This window comes from Camarhynchus parvulus, chromosome 6, assembly GCF_901933205.1.
Source record: "Camarhynchus parvulus chromosome 6, STF_HiC, whole genome shotgun sequence".
NCBI classification, from domain to species: Eukaryota; Metazoa; Chordata; class Aves; order Passeriformes; family Thraupidae; genus Camarhynchus; species Camarhynchus parvulus.
Genome location: NC_044576.1, coordinates 9274185 through 9302150, shown reverse-complemented (window position 1 = coordinate 9302150; position 27966 = coordinate 9274185). Strand labels below are relative to the sequence as shown.

The 27966-nt window shown below is 40.5% G+C and overlaps 1 protein-coding gene across 3 annotated transcripts in view; it reads right to left on the bottom strand.

The window, feature by feature from the left end:
* Positions 1-23917, bottom strand: part of OGDHL (oxoglutarate dehydrogenase like) — a 48093-nt gene extending 24176 nt beyond the window's left edge. The window contains exons 1-9 of one of the 3 annotated variants that reach the window (XM_030951601.1): positions 23805-23917; positions 20044-20244; positions 19246-19480; positions 12477-12650; positions 8743-8845; positions 5292-5407; positions 3440-3594; positions 777-923; positions 94-184 (exon numbers count right to left, since the gene is read on the bottom strand). In XM_030951601.1, the coding sequence (XP_030807461.1) occupies positions 94-184; positions 777-923; positions 3440-3594; positions 5292-5407; positions 8743-8845; positions 12477-12650; positions 19246-19452 (993 nt within the window). In that variant the 5' untranslated portion in view covers positions 19453-19480; positions 20044-20244; positions 23805-23917. Of the gene's footprint in view, positions 1-93; positions 185-776; positions 924-3439; positions 3595-5291; positions 5408-8742; positions 8846-12476; positions 12651-19245; positions 19481-20043; positions 20276-23804 lie in introns of those variants that run through there. The other 2 variants (XM_030951602.1, XM_030951603.1) reach the window with 2 other exon arrangements.
* Between the last annotated feature and the right edge of the window lie 4049 nt (positions 23918-27966).

The window sequence follows — 27966 nt, the reverse complement described above, 5'->3', positions numbered from 1 at the left end:
TAATGTTGTTTTCACAGTAATCATGACCAAAACAACTGAAAACTATCTTGAATGTTGACCTCTCCATACAGATCTAATGAAAAAGCATCTTACCTCATCAGCTGCTTCAAGTTTGGGATCAAACTGACAGAAGATCTGCTCCAGTTCTTTTCGGATTACATTAGCCAACACATTCAGCCGACCTCTAAGAAAATTCCAAACACAGTTATGTCTCAAACATGGTACTAACAGAGTCAACAGCATAAAACTTACAAAATCTGAAAACCACCCTGTCAAAAATTTGCAAATGTTCTCTTCAAACTTTTGAGCCTGAAACCCTTGATTTAACCCTTCTTCCCATTACAAAGTTCCTCCAATGCATTCCTTCAGACATTTTAGAACACCTTGTTATCCAAGTGAATTTTGTAGCTATCTAGCAGTCTTCAAATAATCACATTATAAATTACTTAAGGCAGACTGCAAAAGTAAGTTTCAAACTACCTCACCAAGCTTTCCCAGTTCTAGAGACTCCATGCAATGGCAGAGATACCATGGCTGCTGCCACATTTGCTTGCAGCTTCAAAGTACACTGAGCAGAGTTTCTCTATCATTTACTTTTGAAGCCTGTAGCCTCTTACTGACAGGCATTTGCTACAGTTCTGTGTTCCCATTACTTGATATGACTGACTCTTTCTACCTCAGCTTCTCTAAAATCAACTTTTTAAATAAATTTCTAGAATCCAAAACCTGTCCCAACACAGTAAGCCCATTTCTTGGGGTGTTTCCATTGGCATTACCTATGAGGCATTCCCATTATAACATATTCAATTCCCATTTCACTGGATTTATCAATGATGGTCTTAAGTGCAGGAATCATTACTTCACATCCTTCCAAACCAAATCTCTTTTCAGACGACCACTTGCGAGCAAGGAAGTCTTCAAATCTTTGCCAAAAAGAAACAAAAAAACCAAGAGAAGTTATTTGTGGATTATTTGCACTAAGGTAATGTAGCAAATACAAATTGTTTACCATCTTACAGCAAATAAAATTACATTAAACTGTTTTAAAACATCTGTGAATACAAGTTATACACCTCTGGAATTCAGTCACACATGGGGAGGGAAACACAGGAGAGAATTCAGTCTTCTTTCTCCTCCATCTGAAAACTGCTTACTAGGACTTTGAAACAATTAAGGGTCCCTACCTCAGAAAAAATTCACTTCCCAAGTTAAACTCTGTTCTCATGTACACAAATCTGACTGCTGGGAAGGCAGAGTAACAGTAAAGAAGTCTCTTCTATGAATTGAAGAAAATATAACAGAGAACCTATATTTTCTACTACTTGTGACAAAACCAGAGTAGAAAACACACCTATTCCATAGGTCTCTTCAACAGCAAGGCTCCTCAGACTGTGTGATGTAACACTTACGAACAGGCCAAGAAGCAGGACACTGGTACCCCTACCTCAGCTTCAGCAGCAAAATGATGTCAATCCCTGACAGCTCTAAGCTCTTTCATTCTTTAATGCATTTGGGCCAGAGGCAATGTGAGTGGTTAAAAAGTACCTTTTAACAAACACTGAAAGGATTATACATTGTAAAGCTTGGAGAGAGGAAAGGCAAAGAAAATACATCTTCATGAAAGTAACTGTATTGGTTGCATCATCTGTGCAGTGCCTCGCCTCACATCATTGCCACAATCCATTAATACTCAGCTTATTCCTCACTTAGAACCCTGACATTTACCTCTTTAGACTGAAGTCCTAAAGGCAGTGATATGAATTGTTGCCAAAATCTCTCCTAGCTCACCCATCAATACCTTGCAATCAATCCAGCCATCTAAGCAACAAGCCAGACCCTCAGCTGAGCCATTCTGCCAGAATTCCTGAGGGAAGTCTGGAGGGCCATGTCAGTTTCTACACAAAGGGAAAGCAGTGTGCCGTGTGAACAGCAGGTCCCACAGGGCAAAGGAAAGCTGTGCACACTGATTTCTTCCTCCTTGCAGCAGCAAGCTCAGCCAGTACTGGCCAAGCAGCGAGTTCATTACTTGAGGCAAAGTGCCACTAAGTGTGTAGAGCTACAGAATTTCACAGTCACACTTTGCCTGCCCCCCACATGCCAGTGAGGGTCACAGAGCCCCAGCCTCTGCCACTGCACGTATTCAGTACCCAGTGAGGAAAACATCTGGTGAAAGCTGGCTGCTCTCAGAAGAGATCAATCTGGAAATGCTTGACCCTGCCCAGATCAGGCTCCACATCAGAGTCTAACATGTTTACTCATACATTACAAAGTAGCTCAGAAATATACAATGAGTATTTTACATAAGGAGGAGTTTAAAATGACCCTTTGTTCAATAATCTATCAGTGAAAACCACAAGGGATGAGAAAGCCGACTTTAAAATTCAGTTTCAAGTACCTGAACTCTGTAGTTCTTGGAATAAACATTTTTAAAAACAGTCTTGAGCAAAACAATGAAAACCTGCTTTACAAAGCCACAAATCTCAAGAGGACAACCAGTTTTCCACAAAACCAGACTTTTTTTCCTAGGTAATTTCCAAAAACAATAAAATAAAAAGGACTCTAAAGATAGCTGGATAGAAATTTTTGTAAAACTTTTTTCTTCCCCATTCAGCAGACAGGTAATTTGGCAGAAGATGAACATTAGGCTCCTTCATGCCACTAGAAACCCCAGATCTTTCCCCAGCTTAGGCAGGAATAAAAGCACAAATTCTTGTCTTGGGATAAATGGAGATCATTCACACTGAGCACCTGTTAAACAAACTTACTCAAGTGTAATATTCACTTGACAAGTGTCAGTTTTATTTCTGTTTAAATGAAACTTTTAATGAGACATTATAACACTGGCAAACAAAACACCTGGCAAAAGTATCTTTTAACACCTCCAATAAGCACTTCATTTTTAGATCTTTGAACATAGAATTTTAACCAAAAAGTGTGCCTTTGCAGATCTCTGACTCTTGTGTTTAACAAAGGACATAAATAAATGTTGTGTCTGAGAAGCCTTGTTCCAGGGGTAAGGGGATAATTCATTCTCTGGGATCACAGTATTTCCACACAGATAGCCACAATGGGAGCAGTCAATAAGCTATTTCCAAATGGGCTTTCTTTTATTGTAGATACTAAAACTGCTGCTGCCAGGTCATGCAACAACAGCACAACACATCTTGGCACATCTCAAAATGAAAAGGGCAGAAAGGACTTGAAATCACACACCAACATTGTTCTGACACTTCTCTTTCACACAAAGTGTATATTACTAGTGTGTTGAAACAACTTTTTCCTAGTTTACCTCCTGAAACCAATGAAAACATTGCCAGGCACAGCACTAAATGCATTTTAAGATAACAGAATACTAAGTCACAACACAGAGTCTGCCACATCAGCAGCTCCCAGGCAGCAGGCACAGAGCAGTGGCCCAGCCCAGCCCAGCCCAGGGTACCTCATGGAGCGCACCAGCCTTGCCAGCAAAGTCCTCTTATCCTCATTGCTGAACTTCATAATTCCCGGCGTCTCAAACTTCTGACGGATCCACTGGCACTGCTCCACATCGTTGATGAACATAAACTCCAGGCCAATGTGTTGGCAGTAGGTATGCTAGCAAGGGAAAACACCAACACAGAAGCTTTAGGAGCCAGTGGGCCACAAAGAAACTAACATATTTTTTAACTTATATCTTCTGTTACTCTCCTGAGAGCTACCTTGTCTTCCTCTTCCACAACATCTTCCCCCAAAGTAATTCTACAAATGAATAAATTGTTTTACTGAATCTAGTTTTGTATCACAAAGTTTTCTCCACAAAGTAACATTTCAAAATTTTTAAACTGGAAGATTCTCATCTTATGCTACACTCAAAGTAGGCCAACAAACCTGCATTACACTGACTGGCACATTTCACCTAACTCAGTGCTTTTCTTACAGGCATAGTAGACTCTTCTTTAGAGGTACTAGCAAAGATTTCAAGTAATTTATCAAAATTTGTGTACTTTATCACATCTTTTGTAAATGTAACCTTAAACCAAGAAATAAAGACAGTGAGAAGACAGCTATGAAGTCTAATGCAAATTATCCGATAACTGTCAAGTTTCAGAACCCTGGAAATGTGAAAAAAGATCCAAGCAGCTGAGAGCAGAGAAAGGACAGGGAGAAATGCAGACACAGCAGTAATTTTATCTCCTTGTTCATTTTTTAAATTTTATTTTTCTTACTTTAGAATGAGTATTTCATTAGAAAAAATATTTCCAAAACACAAGTCAACAGAAGACCTACTGTGAGTTTGAGACAAAACTACTCTCAACATAGTATGTATTCTCTACTACCTTTAAGGACTTGAATGTTAGCCTCTATTAAAAAAAAAAAAAAATGAAAGCTCTAGAGACAAGAGGAAAGAAGAGGGTTATTTCTCCTTAACACAAATCACTTCCTTAATGCTTTTATATTTTGCAATTGGTTTTGTCCTTTTATTTGCACATTACAATTTTAAGAATTATTGCTACACAGATAAGCTAGAAGTGCAAAAAAAAAAAAAAAAAAACCCAACCAAATATAGAACTCAAATGCACAACAAGATAATGTGGTTTAGCAATTTACCATGCCTCAGCTAAGCCAACATAAAAGTCAAGCAACTGGGAATATCCAACAATTACTCACTTGGCAGCCTACAAATTCATTACCATTCCTATTTGCTGCTTTGCTATTTGGAGTTTGCCTCTAATTATATTTATTCCTTCAAATTAGGTTTTCTTTGAATTATTCTAGCTTTGATGACTTCCTGTGGCTAAACCATGTCACCTGTCAGATAATGAAACTCACAAAAAAAGACTGGGGATGGAAAATAAGGACCATCACAGCCTACAAGCTACAGCTGGGCTTTCATGGATTTGGTACCCAGCCTTCATATTTTCCCTCAAGTAAAGGATCTGAAAGCAACCCCTGAATGTCCTGAACACAGTGTGCACAGGTGTTTTATCTGTGTTACAACACTTCAAAGACAATTTCTAAAGGCTCTTCTCCTTTTAAACAATATCAGTTCTTTCCAGAATGAGGGCTGGCATTAATATTCTACCATATTCATCTCTTTTCTACTCGCCCTTAATCTATGTATTTCCAGCTTATTGCACCAGTGGTGCTGCAACCTCTAGAAATAGTACAAAGGTTATTTTTAACGTTGTTGGAATTCTTTACATGCTCTGTTACTAACTGGCAAAAGATAAGGGGGTTTTGTGACTGACACCTGGAAAAAGTTCCCTTTGGTCTGAATGAAACCATTCCAAATGAAAACACGTCCCACTGACCTCCAGGCGCTTGATGATCTCTCGCAAAGACAGACTGTTCTCATTTCCTCCTATGAAGGTGGTTGTTGGCAGCTGAAAGACTTTGTCCAAATCTGATTCATGCAAACCATAAAACCCTACAACAGGTACGTTGTTGATTTGCAAAGTAGAACAGGAGACAAAAAGGAAACCAGCATTGTTTTTCAAGCCATGGCAATTATATTTAATAAAACAGTATTACGAAAGAAGGTACCAGATTAAAAATCAAAAGTGTGAATATTCTGAAGGTATCCATTAGCAAAATGGACTTAAGTCTGGATTTTAAAAAGGGTGTTTGAATTAAATAGTCATTAGTTGATTCTTTCTTAAATGCTCAAATGAAACAGCTGGAATTAAAATCATTCTAGCCTTTTTAATATTTTACCATATTAAGACACACATCATTAATTTTCCACACTACTTCTTACAGCTCACTGTTTAATAAAATAACTGACTGTATCATGAGCAACAAACACAAAAAGAATCCCTTCTCACCAACAGAACCATCTGGTTGGAAGCATTTTACATTAATAGACAGACCAAGAGAACGCACAACAGGTTCAATAAAATGCTGTACAAGCACTCTGGAGAACTTTCAAGGTATTTCTATTCACTCTCTTTTTAGGGAAATTAGTTTGAAATAGCCATGTAATGACCTGTACAGCTCTAGTTGCCAGGCAGTGACCCCTTATAAAATATACAGATTTCTAGACCTCCACCATCTAAAACTTGTTTAACCACATTGATCCATCTTGTTTTGGACACATCTAAATTTGTTCTGGCTGAGAATATTATTTAAGAAAATATTTAACCTAACTATTATGCAGTTTCAAAAGCCAAAATACTCAACAGACAAGACTGAAAGACTGGTATCAATGCAAGTTAAAGGCCTTGTATAATACAAGTTTAACTTAGACCTGTTAAATGAAGGAAGGCAAAATAGTTCCTTATAATTGTAAGGAGCAAAAGGTACAACGCTTATAATACACATCACCCACAGTTATAGAATGTTAATGTGTAGGAACATATGTAGTTTTAATGTTATATATACATTAAAACTACATATGTTCCTAGACATGTAAAAATATTTGAAAAATTAAAAACACCTTCTCCATTTTTAATTTTGAACACTTTATCTTGGTTCCAGATAAGCTGTAGACATCCACTTCAGCAGTGATAAAACAGCATGCATATAACTCTTAAATCAATAAAGTGTTTAAATGTTAAGTGACTTTTCTGAAGATAAAAGCAAAGCAGCAAATTAAGGATGAAATAATAACAGCATGTAGGAGTTGAAGACAGGCCATAGGGCTGCATTGCTACCACTTTTACTATATAGCACTGTCAGTAAATAACACATTTTTTGCTTTAAAAATAACACATTTTAAAATGTTCATTTTGGTTTTAATAAAAATTTTAATAATGTATTTAAATTTCAAACCTGAAGCGCCAAAAAAAGCTTAGGTACCACTACTTCTCCTTTTTGGCAATATAACAGGTTTTTTCCCAGCAGGAGGGGAGAGTGACACAGGGGATGACAGGGCCTTTAGTGTCATTTGAAACAAAGCAGTGCATTTATTTCTTCATTTTTGCTGACTTTCCCTCAGACTTCAAAGGCTCTTGATGTTCTCTCATGCATAAAGCAGAACACATACAGGAGTGATTTGGGCACACACAGAACATCTGTGCTTTGCACCACAGCACCACATGTTTACTGAAGCATCACCTCATGTTTAAAGAGATAGACCCTTACTGAAATCCGGAAAGCAATTCCATTCTGTGACTCATGCAGTAGGTACGTCTGTAACTACCTGCATTTTCAGAAGCAACTCTCAGAAGAAATTTCCTACCACAAGGTTTCTCAAAAAGAAATCAGAAGATGGGACACAGAAAATGCATAGAAAAATCAAATATTAAAATACTTTCTGTCCTGCCAAAGACCTTTCAAATGTTCCCTGCCTGGAACATTCAAGGATAGGATTTGAGATCTTCCCCTATTTTAGGTGTGCCAAGACTGGGTTAGAAATTTTGTTTCCCCTCACAAACTGAAATCTCCGCAGTTACACTCTCAAACATATCTCCCATCTCATTCAGAGGTCTGGCATATTTTTCCTATGGGCATGAGGGCTTCAGTGGATGTCTTCTGATCAGTCACAACACCCTGTACTAAATTATCTGTAGAGTGTAAAGAAATGTGTACTGACATGCTAGTAGTCACCCATGCTCCAAATTAATTGTATTTGCTTAATAAATGCCTCATGTATTTTCTAGTCGGCAATTTTCCTTAATTAAAGCTGACAAACTTCAGAGAGAAGACCCAATTTGTGTAAGTACCCTTCTAGTCTTAGGTATCCACTTTCTTTATATGATCAGAACTGCTTCTTTCCCTACACTAGAAATAGAAAACAGAGCAGCAAAGAGTAGGTATGCTTATAGTAAAATGAGGCAGAGAGTGTTTTATTTACTTCCTGCACTATGTTTTATGTCTGATCGAAAAAGCTTCCTTACACATCAAAGAAAAATTGATTCAGTGTCTCCATCAAGTAGAAAACCACATTTTAAACTAACCAGGTAGATTGAAGAGCAGAGAAAAATCAATCAGGTGTTTTTTTATTCAAGTAGAGAGAGGCAAAGAAATTGATCAGTGCCAATTTCTCAGACACAAGCCCTCCTAACAATGAGAATAACCTCTGCAAAAGCAGACCCTAGTGCACTACACTCTTTTAGCAGTAAACTGAAGTTTATAATAGAAGATATAATCACCCTTGGCTTATATCCACAGGGTAAAGAATTCTATGCTTTCCACATTTTCTTCTGTTAACTTCAAAGAGACTTCTTCAAGATATACATAAGGAATAAGTATCAGACATTAGATTGCAAATTTGGTATGAAATTTACCCTAAAGTTTCTTTGTCCAGTGCTTTCTTTATTGCTTGGTTTCCCTATTGACTACCCTTCAGATGTCCCCAGTTCAAACAAGTATGAACTGCAATGCTCTAAGAGTAATTAAGATGACTTTTATAGATTACTCTTATCAGAATGTACTGGTTAGCATTAATTTCTGGTGTGGTTCAGAAATAAAATAGTTAGGGGGTTTATAGAGCATTTATAACAATCATTCATCAGAAGATGAATTCACAGGAACCTCACCTGTGATCTCAGAGTAGAAATTCCTTCATCCTGAAATTTTAGCCTCCTTAGAGATGCTCAAAGACTCTATGTCATGATATCAGCAAGCAGAAAAGGTAGAAGCATCCCAGAAATGTGGCATCCCTGCCCATAGAGGGGAGTTGGAACTAGGTGATCTTTAAGGTCTCTTCCAACCCAAGCCTTTCTATGAATCTGTGCAATGTCTATGAAATCCCCTCAGTGCAGGGATACACAAATGAGCATTTCAATAAGAAGGCACACAGAAGGCACACAGCTTACACACCGAGTTTATCAATTGTGGTGATAAGGTCGGATGGAATAAAGGAATCCAAATCTGCATCCAGAATTCCAAGGGGATCAAGCTGAGCCACATGATGGCCACGGATCTGAAAAAGGAGGAAAGCAGAGCAAAATGAAATCACACTAAAAGTCAGACAAAGGGAAAAAGTTAGTGATATCTCTCCATAATATCAGCCATTAAGCTGAACAAGCAAACATCACTAATGTGATGACAGGGTTACATACTCTCAAGTTTTCCCATAAAAACAAAAAATAAGCATTATATCACTGATTACATATATATCTCTATCAAAGATAACACATTACAACATAATTTCATTATGTTGTCTGACACACAATTTAACTGGGATTACACTGGAGTTTTAGTGAAGAAGGCTACTAGAGAGTACACTCTCAGTCTCTGGGTAAAATTAAATAACAATGATGAGCCTAATAGATCTTACCATTTGCCAATTCAGTTATTTGGTATTTTGGTCTGAATCCTCCTTTCTGCACCTGCATTATACTAAAATACAGAATTGCTGATTTAAAACAGATTGGTGCTGAAGTAGTTTCTATTGGCAGTGAAGGGATCACTCTTCCTGAGCTCTGCTCCAAATCAGATGTCATCTGACAGCATCTATTTTCATTCATGAAATTTCAGAAATTTGATCTGATAGAATTGATATTCAAGACACTGAAGAACACAAATTGAGTGAGGACTTCAGCCAGCTAAAGTCCTCACTGATCAGTGTAACTGGTGCTAATGCATGCCACAAGTTGCTATAAACCATGAATGATCATATAATATTGCTACAGAATCAATAACTAATTGATCCCAGAGAGTCACAAATATAAAACCATTTTTAACATGCCTCTTATGTGTGACTCTCATATACCAAATTAACTCATTAAAAGATTTGTATAGAAGAATATATTAATTATTTCTCCATATAATTTTTCTTTTTTAACAAGAAATTTGCATCTCTTGGGTAGAATTTCATTCACACTACTAGTATCCTAATTGCCCCTGAAAAAAACCCCAAAATTATAAAGTGAAACATTAATAGTGAAGTGCATCACACAGTAATAGAATATGATTACAGTGTGGTTCATCAAGAAAGATGTAAAAACACTGTTCAATTATTGTATATTTGCAGGAGAGTTTATAACAAAATGGTTTCCAGTCAAAAAAACCAGAAATATGGCATCTTTTTTGGAACTACCAGCCCTGTAATCACAACCTGACTTCTGTGATTCTTTGCATCTCATGAATCACCAATAATAAAACTCTGACAGGCCAAATGATGCCCACAGCAACATCTGTGCCATCTGACTGCTTACAGCAGCACTAAGTTTATCTGACTGGAACAAAGCAAACAATTCTATCTCAAACATCATCAACTGGAAAGAATTCACCTGCCTAAGTTACATCTGCTCTTCAGTATTAACAGGAAGAGGAAGATCAGCAGGAATGCCAAAACCCAGAAAGGCAGAGCAGTAAATGCTGTGCCATGTTATTCCAGGAGGAGTTTGGTCTTTCACTAAAAGACAGTATTTCCCTCAATATCAAGGCATTTTTAGTAAGTCCTACTACTTTCACTGAATACAGAAAACAGTAACATCTGCAAAAACTAGAGATCAACCTTGTGAAAATACATACATAGAAAATTTTCATTGATTGCCATCTGGTTAAATGCAAGTACAGAGTAAACTAGAAACTAGACCTTGATTTCTCTGGCCTCACTTTTGTTAAGCACACCCATCCCACTGAAAATCCTTTTTTCAGTGTGCCCAGTGCTCTCTGTTAGAACAGGCAATAGATTAATTGCCTTCTAAAAGTCCAGCTCAACAGACCACACAAAGCAGTTTACCACAAAAACAATAAAACACGGACAGGTTTGAGAAATGAAAATTCTGTATCCTTCTCCATTTCATTTCATTATCAGGCAAAGAAAGGTCACAAATTATCATACCCCTTCAGCACTGAATTTAGAGGGTACTAAATACCTTTTAAAAAGGAGACAGTTGCCTTAGGCAATCCTCTGTGACTGTTTGTTGCAGACACATGGGTGCCTGCCATTTCCACAGACATTTCTGTTCCATCACTTGACAAATACAGGGAGCAAAATGGCAATCCCTGAACTATTTTTGAGTAAATTGTGTCAAAGCAGCCTAACGTTCTCCAATTTTCTCTAATACTTCACCAAATTTTTACTGCAAAATTCCTTATTTTCTGCATATCTATTTCTAAGCAAATTTCACATATTCTTTATACTCGCAAACATTTCTACTCTTTTACAACAACCCTCCAACTCAATGGTGAAAATGTGATGTGTACAAAAAAAGGTCTTTTAAGAAGTTCCTCTTCTATTCCTCTCATGACACCAAACAGGATTTAAAATACTTAGGGCAGGGAGGAACAGATCTGCTCAAATCAAACTGTAGGAAATTTCTTGGAAAGTTACTAATTTAAAAATACTTGTGGAATATTTTGCTGAAAACAGATCTAGTTTTATGGGTTGGTTATTTTAGGGTTCTTTTTACATAATTTGTAAGCCTTTTATTGAAACTAGGATACTAAATACAAGTATAAACAAAAATATTTAAGTTTGTTTTTCATTTGGAAAACATTTAACAAAACCCACTGTGCTATTTCCAAATTCCTTCTTCTTTTAGAGGAAAAATAATGAAATTAGACTAAATTTCTTAATTTAATAAAAGGGTTAATAATCAGAGTGCAAAACAAAATCAATTTTGATGAACAGCTCTCTAAAAGAATCCACCAAAGTTAACCCAAACTCACTACTGTCAGCCTCCCAAAATTCAGTTTCTGGTTAATTCATCATTTCTCCCCTCTCTTTTTACCTATAATCTTGCTCAAATCAGGAATCTCAAGATTCATTTTTGATGTATGAGAAGGCAAATACATTCTATCCCTTCCTAAAGAATGGCAGTAACCTTTAGAACTGCAGTACAAACTTTCCCAGAGGTGAAGAGAGACTTTCAGAAACCACTGTCTCCATAAAGTCCTTCTGGGCTAAGTCAGATGACCAACATCAGGTCTGTGGGTAATCTGGATTATGAGCTAGCAACCCAGAGGATCACCCCAGTCTGAATCCAACACTTCCATGTTCAGACACTGTGCTGGAAAGAAAAGCTGTCTAGTTCAAGGCCTTTTGGATCAGAAGCAAGACAGTAGTTAATACCAGAATACAAATCACAGAATCACAGAATAATGAGGTTGGAAGAGACCTCCAAGATCATCAAGTCCAACCTAGGCCCTAACATATCAACTAGACTATAGCACCAAGTGCCATGTCCGGTCTTTTTTTAAACACATCCAGAGATGGTGATTCTACCACCTTCCTGGGAAGAGCATTCCAGTACTTTATTATTCTTTTGGTGAAATTTTTTTTCCTAATATCCAACCTACACCTTCCCTGCTGTAGCTTGAGACCGTGTCCTCTGGGTCTGTCAGTGCTGCCCAGAGGAAGAGACTGACCCCCACCTGTCCACAGCCTCCCTTCAGGGAGCTGTAGAGAGCAATAAGGTCACCTCTAAGCCTCCTCTTCTCCAAGCTAAACAACCCCAGCTCCTTCAAACGTTCCTCACAGGGCTTGTGTTCCCAGCCCATCACCAGCCTCATTGCCCTCCTCTAGAAGATGAGAACATAAAAAGGAAGTAGGGTGTTTGCACAGAAGAGGCCTTCCCACCCCTACCCCAAAATGCACTTACTTGGTATGCCCTTATCAAGGACTGCACAGCGAGGTGGTCCTCAACAACCTTCTCAGCCGTGGCCGGTGTGGGGGCCAGCCCGTGGCTCTGCAGGAACGATCCCTTTCCTTCCTGCTGAGCCGGCAGATGGGCTGCTTGGCCAGCGGCAGCGCTCCGGAAAAACACATCCCAGGACTGCACATGTGCACAGAGAAATATTTGTAACATCAAAAAAAAGTCTCATCCAAAGCAGCTCTTACAAACTGCAAATGGAACCTCACTGCATTACAGTGTTAAAATCTACTCACATACACCAAAAAACCCATATGTCCCAGTCTCAGTAGAACTGTGTGTGTTTTATTTACACAGAACACTTTTCCTCTCATTTCTTACACCAAGCTTGCTCAGCAGAAAATTCTGCAGCACACAGGACTGTAAAGCATCTCCATATATTATCCAATCACACAGCTCTTTTTAATTGTGGTGTTTATTCAGGCAGCCAAGAATGGGTACAATATAATGCTGTTGGTAAAGAGCTATCAAGCCTATAAAACAAAGAACCTTAATAAACTAAATCCATTCCTTTAATGATACTTATAGAATTTATGGTACTTCAAGACACACTGATTATGCTAAATCAGAATCAGTCCTTAAGAGCTTTTCTTGAAGAAACTTTAAAAGCAATTAAAGCTTTTTTGAATGAGACTTGTTCTAAGATCCTTTTCTCATCAGCTTAGGTCTTACCATGAAAGAAATTATGGGCCTGATTTTAGGTACAAGTCATAATTTTAGAAAAGTCCTTATCTCAGAAACTGAATCACAACAAACAAGAGATCCTTTTATTTCCTTCTGTGCTGCTTCACACAAGCTGATTCATTCACATATGCTCCAATCTTGTTTTCCTGAACTGTTTCCATTCTGATGAGGTGGTTACTGTACCAGGTTAGAATGGTATCAGATATACAAACACTAGCAGAGAGCAGTAGAATGGGACAAAACATGTGAGACACTTGTACTCAGCAAAGAAGGAAGTCTGTGTAAAACACTTCCCTCAGCTGGCTAACTTCAGAAAACAAAGAGGAATCTATTTAAAAACTTACATATCTTTGTGACTGGAATAGAAGAACTGCAAGAGATAAATTTCTGCAAGGCTGTGAGCCTTGCAGATTTCCATTACATTTCAAAGAACCAAGTGCCAGAAAAAAGAAAAAGTAGTCCAAAGCAATTCTTTTTAAAAGATTACTTAATATATGCATTACAGAACCCACAAAAGAATCTAAATAGCATAATACAAGCATGGCATGACAGAAAAATATTTACAAAATCCTTTTTGCTTTCATTAAAAAAAGTCTTCATACTGAAATTTCTAAAAGCTCTAAAGTGTTCAGAAACACCATGAGAGGGGCAGCATAAAGGAGCCAAACATCACCCAACCTTCCAAGCTCAAGTTGTGGAAGTGGGGGGATTCATTGAACCTGTGGGTGGGAACCTCATCATTAGCACGAGGCCCCTGCCCAAGAAACATTGTTTTAATGCACCTCTCTTACTTCTTTATTCATACAAAGCTGCATCAATACAAGTACAGTAAACCTAATTTATCACCCTGCTCTTACACAGGCTTATCTAAACATAGCCTGACTTTTATATGCCCTGACAAATTAAGGCAGACAGATCATGTGTGGTAGCCAGTTCCAGACACACTGATGAAGCATTCATTCCTCCTCTCTTCTCTTATTGATGCCTGTTTCCTATATTCTTCTTGCCTTGACATGTTGGCAGTCACACTGAGATTAGAAGTCTGAATTTACATCCTATAAGTGGTCTACAAGAGCCTATTAGTGTGACTGTATTTCAGTTGGGATTCTCTCTAGTCACCTTCTTGGTCTGTGTTAAGAACAGAATTGTTATTCCATGCCTACACAGCACCCAGTCCGAGAGTCTGGAGACCCCTGACTGTGAAAAACAATCACAACCCCTTTTTTAACTACTAAAACTACTTGGGCTGGAGAAATTATTTGGGCAATACCCAGTAAAAAATTATTATTAAACATTAAATGAGGAAATTCCTAAAATACACTAGGATCCATGACATCTCTCACACTCGAAGTTTTAATAAAGAACTTGCTTTGCTTATGTTAAGGTTTCTTCCCTACTTTTTCTAAGACCATGATACATACATAATGATGATAATAACATAACTGTTCCTTTTTTGAGTAAAACCTTTCATTTAAATGTAAAAGTTATCACAGCACAGTCCCACAAGCAATTGAATGTGTTTTTTAGGCAAGTGCTCTGCTGAGAGAGCTGTTAACAAACTCCAAAAAGACTTGCCCAACAAGTGATCTCTTTAAGGAGAATCAGTATAGGGCTCTTTCTTCATGCAAACTCACAAATATAAAGAGAATGTTTCCATCTGAAGATGCAGCCAGCTGAGACAGAATGGACCCAGACTACTTTTTCCTATCACATTTTTGAACTTATTGATTTGTTGGACAAGCTTGACATTTAATCTGAGGGGAGGGAAAATACATCATTTGGCTACAGAAAATTAGTTTTTACTAGATACACATCCATCAAAGCCTCTACAAATTTCTATAGTGTCTTTCAAGATTGATACCAGATTATAGTCTTCAAGTCCTGTGTATCAATGTCAGTCTTTGGCAACAGCATTTGCCATGTGACTGAACAGATAGACAACCAGCTTGCTCTCACTGCAAACCTGCAGCTTCTCAACTAAATTAGTAAAGTTCATCAAGAAAATGGTAGAGGAGATTTATAATACAGAAATATCTTCACAAAAGAAAAATACTAGAGTAATAGATGATACATTTTCTTTCTTCTGCCAGCAAATCTATATTGTAGTTAACCATTATTTTCTCAAGTAATATAACACAATTCAAGTGATTCAGTGGCAATATTTTACTGTCATATAATAAACAGTGTTCCAATTAGAATAACACATAACATATGCTTTCTCTTGATGGTTTGGGTTTTTTTCCTAGCGCCATCACAATATTCATCAACTACAGTGAGAATAGTAAAGCCTTAGAAGACACACACGGAGCACCACTATATAATTTAAAAAAGAAAATGAATAAAGTGAAGTCAAAGCAAAACAATCCCCCACATCTTTTCCTAGTCCACAAACCAAGGAGATGATTGCACACTCACAGCAGAGCAGCTGCACACAGAATAACATGGCAGGCATTATGTACTCCATAGCAAACCATGCAGTTTTGTAATTAATCTTGTGATAGTAATAACTGAGCCTTGTCAAGCTTCTCTTTTATGATCTATGGCCCTGACACCAAGCTTCAACGAGAAATAATGATGCCTTTTTCAGAGCACACGTCATTTTATTCTGATTGTTGTTTTGGCCACTCTGACGGTAGGAAATTCAAAAGGCAAGAAAAAGCAGGAAATCATCTGAAGTGGATTTGTACAAAGTATAAAAACTCTTTATATATATATATATAATATTATAATATATATAATATATATTATACATATAATATATATTATATATATGATATACATGCATATTCCTTGGTATGATACCATGATAAACATAGAAAGGAGTAAATCTTAGAACCACTTTGGAATGTGGCTGCCATACTTCAAGCAGCTCTAAATAAGCATACATGGGAAGACACGCCCAGTCAAATCTTCTGAGAGGCACAGTTCAGGAGCCCTGATTAACTGGAGTTTCTAAGTACAAGTGAATAGAGTAGGACTTTTAAAGCCCAGGAAAGATCAAGCTTTTCCAGCTAATCAATGAGGAGGCACATCCCCTGTGAAAAAGGATTATCTAAGACAAAACATGAGGAGAAATAAGGTATAAAAAGGAAAATGAGGAAAAAGAATGCAATGTCTAAATGCAAAAGCTGGTTCTCTAAATCATGCTGGACATACCAAATAAAACAACAAAAATGAGTGGCCTGCAGAGAGCCAAATCATTAACAAAACCATAATCAACATCACGTGGAGTCTCTTGACATTATTTTCCAGCACTTCCTCTCCTTTCTATACCCGAATGACAAATGCACAACTTTACAGTCAAAACCAGATTTTTTCTGTATTTTTAAGAAAACAGGGTGACTTCAACCCTTAACATTTTTAACTTGTTTTATGAAAGCTCAAATTGAACAATTTCTGTCAACAAAATCTTGGGAAAGTATTTGCAGCTTTCAGGCAATTAAATGAGATGCTTTTCAAGAAATTAAAGAATTAATTTTGTTGATGAAACAAAGTAAAATTTAATTGGCATACTTCTCCCCCTCCCTTTTTCTCACAGGCTGTGAAAAAACTAATAATTTAGGCAAGAATAGCTGTAATCCATTATTTCCATCCATCATATTCTTTCAAGCCTCATAAATCAGGGACACAGTGAATTTACTTCAGTTTGTTACTGTCGCAAGTTTATTAAACACAGTTAACCTAGGAAAGAATTCACACAGTTTTATAATTGTGCTGGTTTGGGCTGGGGTAGTTAATTCACAGTAACTGGTTTGGATTTCAAAAGGGGATTGGCAATATAGAGACATTTTTGTTATTGCTGAGCAGAGCTTACACACTGTCAGGGCCTTTCCACTCCTCATCCCACCAGAGAGGGAGATGGGGGTGCACAGGAAGTTGGGAGGGACACAGCCAGGACAGGTGACCTCAACTGATATCCCTCAAAGGAATATTCCACAGCACATCATGCTCAGCATGGGGAAAGAAGAAGGAAGGGGGGACATTCAGAATGATGGTGTTTGTTTGTCTTCCCAAGTCGCCATTACATGTGCTGCAGCCCTGCTGTCCTGGGGATGGCTGAACACCTGCCTGCCCATGGGAATTGGTGAATTAATTCCTAGTTTTGCTCTGCTTTGCTTGTGCATGCAGCTTTTGCTTTCCCTATTAAACTGTCTTTATCTCCATTCACAAGTTTTCTCACCTCCACCCTGCTAATTCTTTCCCCTATTCGTGCATGTGTGTGAGAGAGAAAGCACAAGTGTCTGCGTGGTTGCCAGATGGGGTTAAACCATGACAAAAATGCATCTTGAATCACCTGGGATCCACCCCCTAGGCCACACCCTGCATTCCTCAGTCAACTCATTTATTGCTTGCTCTTCAACCCACAACCTGCATCACCTCAACGGGATCCATATCAGACAGCGCCTGAAGTGCCAGAAGAGTTGGATGGCCTTTCGGCAGGGTCTTTAGCATTTCTGCCTACCCCGAGCAGGTGAGCATGTCGGGCAGCCCTGGCTCAGCACCCTGGGCAGCTCCGGGCGGAGCGCTCCAGCGCGGCCGCCCCGCTCCCGCTGCGGCGGGCTCTGCGCTCCCCGGCCCGCCCGGGAGGAACTTCCCGCCCACAGAGACGCCTGCAGGGCTTCCCTGCAGCGAAGTGCACCCCACTGCAAGAGGGCTGAACCAGGAATTTCAGCCATCTAAAAGGAAAGAAGTTAGCCAAAAGCCAATATAATGTAAATACAATGAAAAACAAGATGTCACCTTGATGTCACCTCACAGTCCTTATGCATGAGTTCACCCCTTCAGCATCCCCAGTATAAAGGGTTGGTATCGATCTACAGCCTTGACACACCATGAGGGCTTTGCAGAAACTCAGTGCACCCAGACAACGCGCTATCCCACTCCACACTGGTGCAGCTCAGCTGGCAGCTACAGGACAAGGGCTCCAAGTCAAATGAAAAAGAGCCATTCCTGCAGAAGGTTTCTCCATCCCAAGTTCAGGTGTAACATAGAAGACCTATGGTCAATCTGCTATGTGAATAACAGTCAGTCTTCAGGGTTGGCACTGCTTATGTCACCTTTCAACAAGACTAAGTTCATACACAACATCCAAAGGAAAAAAACAGCTACAAAACCACCTTTTTTGGTTTCCTTTTTAGTTTCTGCCCTTGGCGTGTGTCACTTCCTCACACTCTAGACAGATTATCAGACTTAGAACAACAACTTCTAAGTGACATTTTGATATACATGCCTTGAGAATAAGGGAACAGACAACCAATTTGGTAAATATTTTGGGCACAATTCACATTACTTCCTGGAAAATGACTTGTCTGTCTTAGAATTGATCAGACTTCTCATCAACTTCTTAAGTTACTGTACATGTATCACCATAACAGAGCCCTCTTTGTCAGCAGAAAGCTTGTTAAAAAATAAGCCTATGTATTTTATCCACAAGAAAGGATTTGGGTAATAGAGCTTTTAGAAAAGCAAACAAATGTCTATTGCCTGGAGAGAGAAGGAGAGATGCAAAACAAAATACTTTTCAAGATACTTCAGAAAAATACTCTGACCATTTCAGATTCAGTTTTAAGGCTATAACTTCCATAGTTTAATCCAAAGACAACTGAACATTCATCTTCTTCAGACAGGTTAGAAGTACCAACATCAACGTGTTATTTAAATATATTTTCTGATACAGCCTCACTAAAAACCAAAAAATTAAATATATTTATTCTTGGGTCTTCTTCTGGATGTAACGAATTACTTAACTGACTGCTTGTCCAGCATTGCCATGGAGGAATAAAGTTTCAGAGCAGCTGTCTATTTCTGGTCTGTACTTATCTTTCTTTCCACTCTGCTCACCATGCCTGTGCCTCCCCTGTACTTTCATAGTTGCAATATCACGTCTTACACCAATCAATAGGTGGGAAATTAATTTCATAGTTTTCATTTCACACAACACCTTTTCCTGAACTTTTTATTAAAAAGCAAGTGAAAAAGTAAAAGAAACCTATTCCACTCTTAACTCAGCATTATGGTCAAGTTTTAGACTTACCTTATGTACACTTTTAGGGTTTTCAAGCCATGCACAGTACATTTCCTCCACGTAATTGGAATTATTCCCACTCAGGACTGGCTCTGAGGTTCCTGATGAAACATACCGTTGGCCATGTAAAAGTGCCCTTCTGGCTATATCCTGATTTTCCAGAAGTTTAAAGCCATGCCTCTTCAGCGTAGCTGCAAACAACTTCAGATGACTCATGTTTGTTTATTAGCCAGACAATCCAAGTCTATTAATAAAATAAAACCAAACTTAATCAGAAAAAGTGCCAATGAATTGTAGACACATTTCAGCCTCACAGCAAAACCTGAGGTTTCTGGCTACAGTGCCCTAGTACAAAGCTCAGGCCTAGGCATGAAGCTCCCTTCAGAGCTGGAGCCACAGCAGAGGAGTGGCTGCTGCTGGCCATCCCCACAGCAGCCAGCTCCAGCTCCCCTCACAGCTCCTGCAGCTGGTAATGCCAGCCTGCTCCCTGAAGCAATCACCATTTGTACTGCCTGCCCCGGGCCCAGCTCCCTGGAACAAATGACACTGCTAATCACCGACCTCTCCAGAGATCCTGGCAACCCCAAGTGCTTTCCCTCTGTTTGGAAAGCTGTGGCCTTTTGCCCAGCCAGGCTGGGCTGGGCTCAGCAAACAGCGTCAGCCACAGGTGCTGTGGAAAACAAAAAGCTGCTACCTCAAATTTCTGCCACGAGTAATGCAGCTGACCAAATCATCAGAAGTGTTAGTTAAGTGTTCATATTGACATTAGCCTTCAACCAAACAGTGAAATGCTGAGAAAAGGCTCACTTTAATTTGTTTTCCTAACTGGCAACATTTATCTGGTGCTTCCAATGATCTCTTACGAGCTTTGTAACAAGTATAGCAGATTCCATGCAATTTTGAATTGAGAAATTCGATTGTCCAAATCAATTTCCCACAATAAAGATTGAATCTTCTGAATGCTGAACACCATCAGCTCCAGCGCTAGCAAAGGGAATCAGGGCTCACCTTCAAAATAAAAAAAGAACAAATGCATCTTAAAATTAGTCCCAAAATAATATAATCTTAATGCTGAAATTGCTAAAACTGCAAAGAAAGAGCAATAGTGTGAAAAGAAATTATTCATTTTGTTTTAATTTTTTAAGTATTTAAAAATCTACAACATCACAAAGGATAAGGTATTAATTTAGAAGTAAAATTCAGCTTTAACTCCAAAGTGTCTCTCGTTTGTTTAGCCGTCCATCTGGAGAAATCATGTATTTGGTCCAAGGTAAAACCCAAGGTCTTTTGTTGCTTGGTGTGACTGAACAATTGCTAAAAACAAAAGTAATGAGCCACCAAATGAACTTCTAAGTTTTTTTAAAAAACAACACTGTTATTTTGAGTAATAGAAAAAATTTTAATGTCACCTATAACATGTTAAGATTCCTGTAATTCAAAAATAGATACTATAAAAAATTTTCATACACATTTCTGCATTTAAATCCCATTAAATTATTTTCTCACTGTTTCTTCTCTTACAGCCTCCTTTCAAAAAACAAAACATGGTTACAGAATGCCTAATTTTCTAAGGGATAGGAATAGCTATATTTTTCATCACCCAATTTAAAAGTTAATATTGATCCTGAAAAAAAGAAAAAAGAAAAAAGAAAAAGGGCTCCTACTAAATAAAACAGTATTACTTCTTGTCCTTCTCTGGCATCACATTTTTAGCTCAACATCTATTTAAAAGCTGATGACTAGATCTTTTTCTTAGCCACTACCTATCATCCCAGCAGTGAACTGTCCTTGATCATACCAGACTCTCTTGTCTACTCTTTCAAGGCTTCTGCAGCCTTCTCACTCTCACCTACCAGCAGACCTGAGCTGTAGCTCCTAACAGCAGCAGCCATCATCCACTCACTGGATGCTCTAAACAGGCACTTATCCACATTTTCCATGTGCCCAGACACGTGGCAAGTGTTACTCCAAGGCAGCAGCACTGAAACTAGCACCCAGTCCTAATTTAAACCTATGAGCTCCTCAAAACCACACACTCTTCTCTCTCCACCTAGCATTTGCAGCAAACTGGCAACAGCTGGGCTACCAGCATCCTGATTCCCTACTCATCAGTGTTATTTCCTACCTGCTTATATTCCCTTGTCATTTCCCACTTCACAGATTCAAAGCTTATTACAACACCTGCATCAACACCCATCTCTGACCAGGGCTCCCGGGCAACTGGAGGAACAGGAACACCACCAGCACCATTTTGGAAGCAGATTAAGTCTGCAAGAGCTCAGTGACTGCAAGAGCTCTGACAGAACTCATATACTGTCTGCATGCAGAATTCTCTGTAAGATTTAACAGCAAGCATTCATGATGTCATTTTGCAAAAGTGGGCGAGACTTCAACATGTTATAAGACTAAGAACAGAGAGGTCACCACGGCACTTACCACTTTATGCCTGTGCCCATTCTCATAGAAATTATTATTATTACTATTACTACACCTGCCTTATTGCATGCAAATCTCACCCTCTGCCACCTTTGCACACATACACTCACTCCTAAGGGATTACCTACTCTCACTTAAAGTAATTTGTAAAGACTTGAGAGAGAAAGGCAAGAGAAGAACATTTTTCCCAGTTGATGACACTGCAGCAGCAAGCTTCTTAAGCGCAGGTAATTTTACGTTTTTTCTTCATCATATGTCTGCCTGAAGAATGTGTAGTTCTTTTTTTTAGAAGTTAGTAAAGAACGCATGACAGAATAAGAAAAATGTATCAAGGAGATTGGAAAACGGGTGCAAATGACATCATATATAACAGGAAAAAAGAGCTTGTAGGTGCTACCAGTCACTTCCCTCTGGTTCCATTTAAATTTCAAAACGAGGTCAGAGCCATACTTCAAGCAGTAACTACTGAATATGCAATCTATAAAAGCATACAGGAGCTAAGTCATTCCAGCCAGATTTCAGTTACAGATTAATATGACTAAAAGCCCTGACTTCTTCCTAGTTTTTCCTTCTGCACACATCACCCTTCAGCACAGATGTCAGCTGTCAGCAGCTGAACAAACCAGAGACCACCAGCGTGATCACAGACCATCCCAGCCCGCTCAGCCTTGAGGCTGTCAGTCAGAAATCAGCACCCAGGACAGCGCACAGGAGCCGGCAGGAGTCAGACCCGTTCCACTCCACTATGCTTCCCAAACCAACCCTGAAATGAAAACAGTGATTGGAAAGGGATCGAGCTGAGCTAAGAGCAACCTAAAGAATGGCATTAATTAAATGTCTACCAGAGGTCAAAAATAAGAAAGAAGCAGTGAACCACAAGAACAACCTGATATTTAATGCACCACAGGACCTCAAAATGGTGGAACAAAAGCTCTGAGTAGCTGAAATTTCCTGCAGCTGCTCTGTCTCAAACAAGGACCTAGCTTTCACCTTGGCACTTCCACCTCTAGAAGTGCCCTAATGTCACAGATAGTCTTGGGAATTATTCTACCCAAGATTCTAGACGGTCATAGAAGCATGTGGAAAACAGACAGCAGACACTTCTGATAATAAAGTTTTTATGCAGCTCTTTTCAGAATCACTTTCAGTATAAATACACTGCACATATAAATTAATATCCTCCTGGTATTGTCAGTGCCATTACTGAGTTTCTTAATGTGTGTGAAGCCCTGCTGCTAATGTTCTTTATGCTCTGCAGAAGTGGTGGTTAAAAAATCTGCTCCATATTTCATAAAAATAGTTCTTCATCCACTATCATGGTAATTTCCCACAATATTCTCCACACAGCTTACTCTTAAAGATCTCCTTAAGACTTAAAGTAGTGCAAATAAAACAAGGCAGACATTGGAAAAAAAAATGGATAAGCATGATAAAGTTTCTCCAAAAGATTATCACAGATAATTTAAATTACAGATAGAGGGAATATCCTTATTAAATAAGGCTATTTCAGGGATACCTTCATGCACTAAATGTTTCTTTTCCCCCAGCACAGATATGCTGCGCTGTATGGAGAATCCTAACTCTGCACACACAAAGTTGACCTGCACGAGGTTTTCCAGCAGCGCACTCGCCCCAAGGCGCGAGTCCTGGGCAATGGAGGCGCCTCGGTGCAATAAAACTTAACGGATTTATTACCCTGCCCTGAAAAACGCCTTCAGCGGGTACCACAGCGATGACAGCCCACAGTACCAGAGGGATGACACCACCGCAGACTCCAGCCTACCAACAGAGCAGAGGGGAGGATCTGGGAGGGTCGGGTTTGTTCTGCGGCCCCTCCCCGTAATGCCAGGACGCGGTGTCCCGGTCACCCTGGCCACCCGGGGCCGGAGCCTGCCGGGCTATCAAGGCACTCCCGGCTGCGACGGGGCTGAGGCATCAAGGGAGCCCGGGCCAGGACGGGCCGCTCCGCTCGCCCCACGCTCCGGGGCCCAGCCCGGCCTGCGGCGCGACCCCCTCAGCCGCACGGCGAGAGGCCCCGCCGCGCCGGGGGCCTGCGCGGGGGACGGGCCCTGCACCGCGGCCGGGCCCGGCCTGGCTCCGTCGCCCCCCGCCCCTCACCGGTGCGGACAGACCTGCGGGGGCGCGGAGGCTCCAGCGCATTCGCGGAGCGCGGCAGGGAGGGCGCGGAGGGAACGGAGGGAGGGAGCGCCGGGAGCGGCGGGGCGGGGGCCGCACCTGCATCACGTGAGGCGCGCTGAGGTCACGGCTGGGCGGGGCCCCGGGCGCTGCACCGGCACCCCCGCCCCGGGACACACCCGGGACACGGGGCACACCCTAGGACACACCCGGGACACGGGGCACACCCGGGATACAGGACACACCTCAGGACAAGGGACGCAGCCCGGGACACACCCCGGACGCGCCCCCGCCCCTCGGGGAACGCCCCGGGACTTCTCCACGCCCCCGGCTCCCTCAGAGCCCCCAACTCCCTCACAGCCCCGGCGCCATGGCGGGGTCGGTGGGCAGAGAACGCGGTTGATGCTCCCGCCCCTGAGCCCTCACCGAACGGGTAAATACCGGCGAGAGCAGCGCGTTCCCGGTGAGCAGCTGCGCCAGGGAACGCCTGAGGAATCCCGGCCGATGGACAAGCTGCTCGCCCCGCTCCTGTGCAGAAGTTTGGCGGGAAGAAGATGGGAAGTTTGCCAAGGGACATACAAATGTCCCAAGGGGACACACGTTTGCTCTCCAAAATTTGTACATAAAACAGACCTTGACCAAATGATAGTATCTGACTTATATGAGCAAATATAAAATGCCAGACAATAAAATTTCAGCTGTTCCTTTGCTGGTAGAATTCTCATTTACAACATTCATCTTTTCTCCCGGTTGCCTTCAAATTACATGTCTGTCCATTTTTTCTCATAAATAAAAAATGACGTATTTTCTTATTTACCTGCTGTTAATCAACTTACAACCAAGATCAAATGCCTATATATATATATGCAAAATGGATATTTCAGATAACTATTGACACTATCACATACATTCCAATGTTTGTTAACTTTCTGGATAAGTAATAAGACTGATGGGAAAACTGGACACACATTAAAAGGAAGCAAGAGAGAAAGAGCTATAATTTGTTTTGTGCTAAGGAAATAGTGCAAAAATGGGTTTATCAGGGTCAGGTGGGCAGAAATGGAAAGGAAAAAACCTTAGGAAGAAATACAACAGGCTTCATCTGGGGTTTTGTCACCTAATGGTGACTCAGATTTTCTTGAGGCTTACTGGTTGATACAGTTGTTGATTAGAGTAAAATTAATTTCTTCAAGATGAAAAAACCCTTAATCCTCATCTAAAGACATCAAAAACCTTATTATCATGTCAGCAGTTTTCCTAGCAGCTGTGCACCTTGAGGGGACTGCAGAGCGAGGGTGTGAATGACGTGTTCGTGGTTTTGTGCTGCACTGTTTAGTGCAGGGAACAGATGGAGCAGGGATGGGACACAGGGAGCCCCCAGGACAGCCCATCCCTCGCTCAGCGCTCCCAGGGAGGGCGGCCTGGCACCCCTGCAAGGCGAAATGAGAGCTGAACTGGTACCTGCAGCTGGCCAGATGCTGCTTGAGCCTTCTGGCAAGTGGTGAAACATTGTTAGATGCTGCAGCTACTAATTGAGTCTTAACCTTATTATGGGCAGACAAACCATCTTTAGAGCAATCATGTTATGCTGACTGAACATAAATTCAATTAAAAATTATAGTGAGGACAAGCAGACCTCCCCTCCACTTTAGAGGGAAACCCATATGCCAAATCTGACTGTGAATACCATTGCAGTGAACAGGATAAATTAAATATGCTTGGATATACACTAAGATATGACAGTATCTTTCAAGTGCTTATGTTGCTCCCAAAAGCCTTTGCCCAGTTTCACATTTATGTTATTTTCCTTTTCTTTCTTTTTTTTTTTTTTAATGCTTCACACAATGGGAATTTGTATGCTTGAAACAGTAAGATTCTGCTTTATTGGGATTTGGAGCAGCTCCCAAATTCTCCAATATTTATTGTGACTTGGTTGTCCCACCAGCCTGCCCCAGCAGCTTTTGGTATACTGAGCTATTGCTTTGCTGCTGCTGGCTTCTGGTGTCACTTTGTCACCAGTCAGCACCACCGAGCAGCACCTGCTTACCACTCATCCATTTGCTCTCCAGTGAGACCATGATGGACAATAAACTACTTGCCCACAATTCCTATTCCAATCCTTACAATTTCCATTTACAACTCACATTTACCGACCCATTTATGTGTCCACTTGCATACTTACCTCTCCCACCAGCCAGCCAAAGGGAGATCCACACACTGGCTTTGCTTCCTGCTAAACCCTCACACTTCAAAATTGGCTGGAATGGAAATCCATCAGCAGAATGAAAACTTTGAATAAAATTGCAATTCCTAGCACACACAGAGTCAGGTGTGGCAGCTTTCTTTGCATGGTTCTCATGCCAGCTCCATAGTGAGGAAACCCTATGTGTTAGAAAAGTTTTGTACTGGATAAATGTACAGCACAGGATAGTCACAACAGCACCCTTGTGCTGTAAGAGGTGAAACTGCCTGCTGTGCTGAAAAACACACTGCCTCACCATTATTTATTTTTATATTTATCCTTATGTCCTGTAGCCCAGTGTGAATCTAACAAGTTTGCTTACTTATTTCTGCCTCATTTCTGTCTTAACTCAGGCATGAGTTAACAAAACTAGATCCAACCTGTTTAAACAACCCAAAGCATGTTTTAACAAAACTAGAACCCAGCTGGTTTGGAAACTCACTGTGCTGCCCACCGAGGGCTCAATGTGCTTGTTCCAGGGTATGGTGCTGCACACCCCTCTAATGCCTTGCTCCTGTCTTGTCCTGGGTTTGGTATGAGGGTTTTCCTTGGTGGATCAGCAGCCACTTGCAATCAGCATTGAGTTCCTGCAGTTAATTGCTCCACACAACTCTCTCCAACACAGCACGGCTTCTCAGTGGGCTTGTTTTTTCAAAGGGTAATCTCATAGGAGGTGGTCGGGGTACAGGATTACTCACAGAAGGACAATCTCATTAATAGCTTCCCCTCCTGAGACTGATACATTGATGTATTTTTGGCAACTCTTCATTGTTGATAATGTAATTCCACTAGAGACAATGTTGACCAGAAGTTCTCTTTAAGCCAAGCCAGCAACTCAATTTGCCTTTATTTCCCCATGTGTTTATTACACACAGACGACAAACTAAGAGAGGTTCAAATCTAAAGCACCATCTCTTCTCAAAGCAAGGCAATTTGGAAACTGTAAAACTTGCCCTCACTTTGAGCCTAACATGGATGTCACACAGGACTCTGGTTGTTATGTTTGTCTAACATTTGAATCTGAGACTAAAAACCTTTGAGCCCACACCAAACAGCTGCAACAAATGATTCAGTCAGTGTTCAAAGGAGAGGTTTTGGGGGGGTTGAGAGGTAGACATTTCAAGTATGTGCAAAACCCCTTTTTTAATCCCTTTCTTTGTCAACAAATTATTTATCAAGCTTTTCTCCCTCCCCAGTCCTACATAAGTATTTTAATTACATCTGACACCTCCTGCAGAAAATGTCACATGAAGAATTTCTCATGGGTTATTTCTGTTCTCTTTGCTTTCTGAAACTTTGGCTTTGTGTGCCATAAGCTTCAGTAATATCCCTGACTTCCATGAATAAACTTCCCGTGGTAAAGGAGATGTGCTGCAGGATATCTGAGGGACAGAAAAGTCAGTCCCAGTTTCACACAGCTCCTTGCTTTGGGCAGGTTAAATGTGAGGCAGCAGGGAAAGCCAGCAGCATGCTGGGCTGTGCCAAGTGAAGCACAGCCAGGAGCTGGAGGGAAGGAATGACTGCCCTTTCCTCAGACACAGGCATCACCTGGGGGGGAGGGAATTCAGCAGGAGACAGAGCCAGCAAAGCCCGGCTCTTCACAGGGCTGCATGGCAGGAGGATGAGATGGGGAAATAGAAATGGTTCCATCCAGGCACAAGGAAAACAGTGTTGACTCAAGAGGATAAAAAACATCAGAGACCCAGAAACATGATGCCATCTTTGGAGGCATCTAGGCCCAGCTGAAAAAAGCCTTGGATAGCCTGGTGTGACCCCAGTGTTGATCCTGCTTTGAGCCCTGCATGACCTCCAAGCTTCCTTCCAAGCTAGCACCTATGACTTGTACCAGTTTCACCACAGAAGTCATGTCAAACCTAAGGGTAAGCAGGCCATCATTATTTGGTCAACAGACAAAC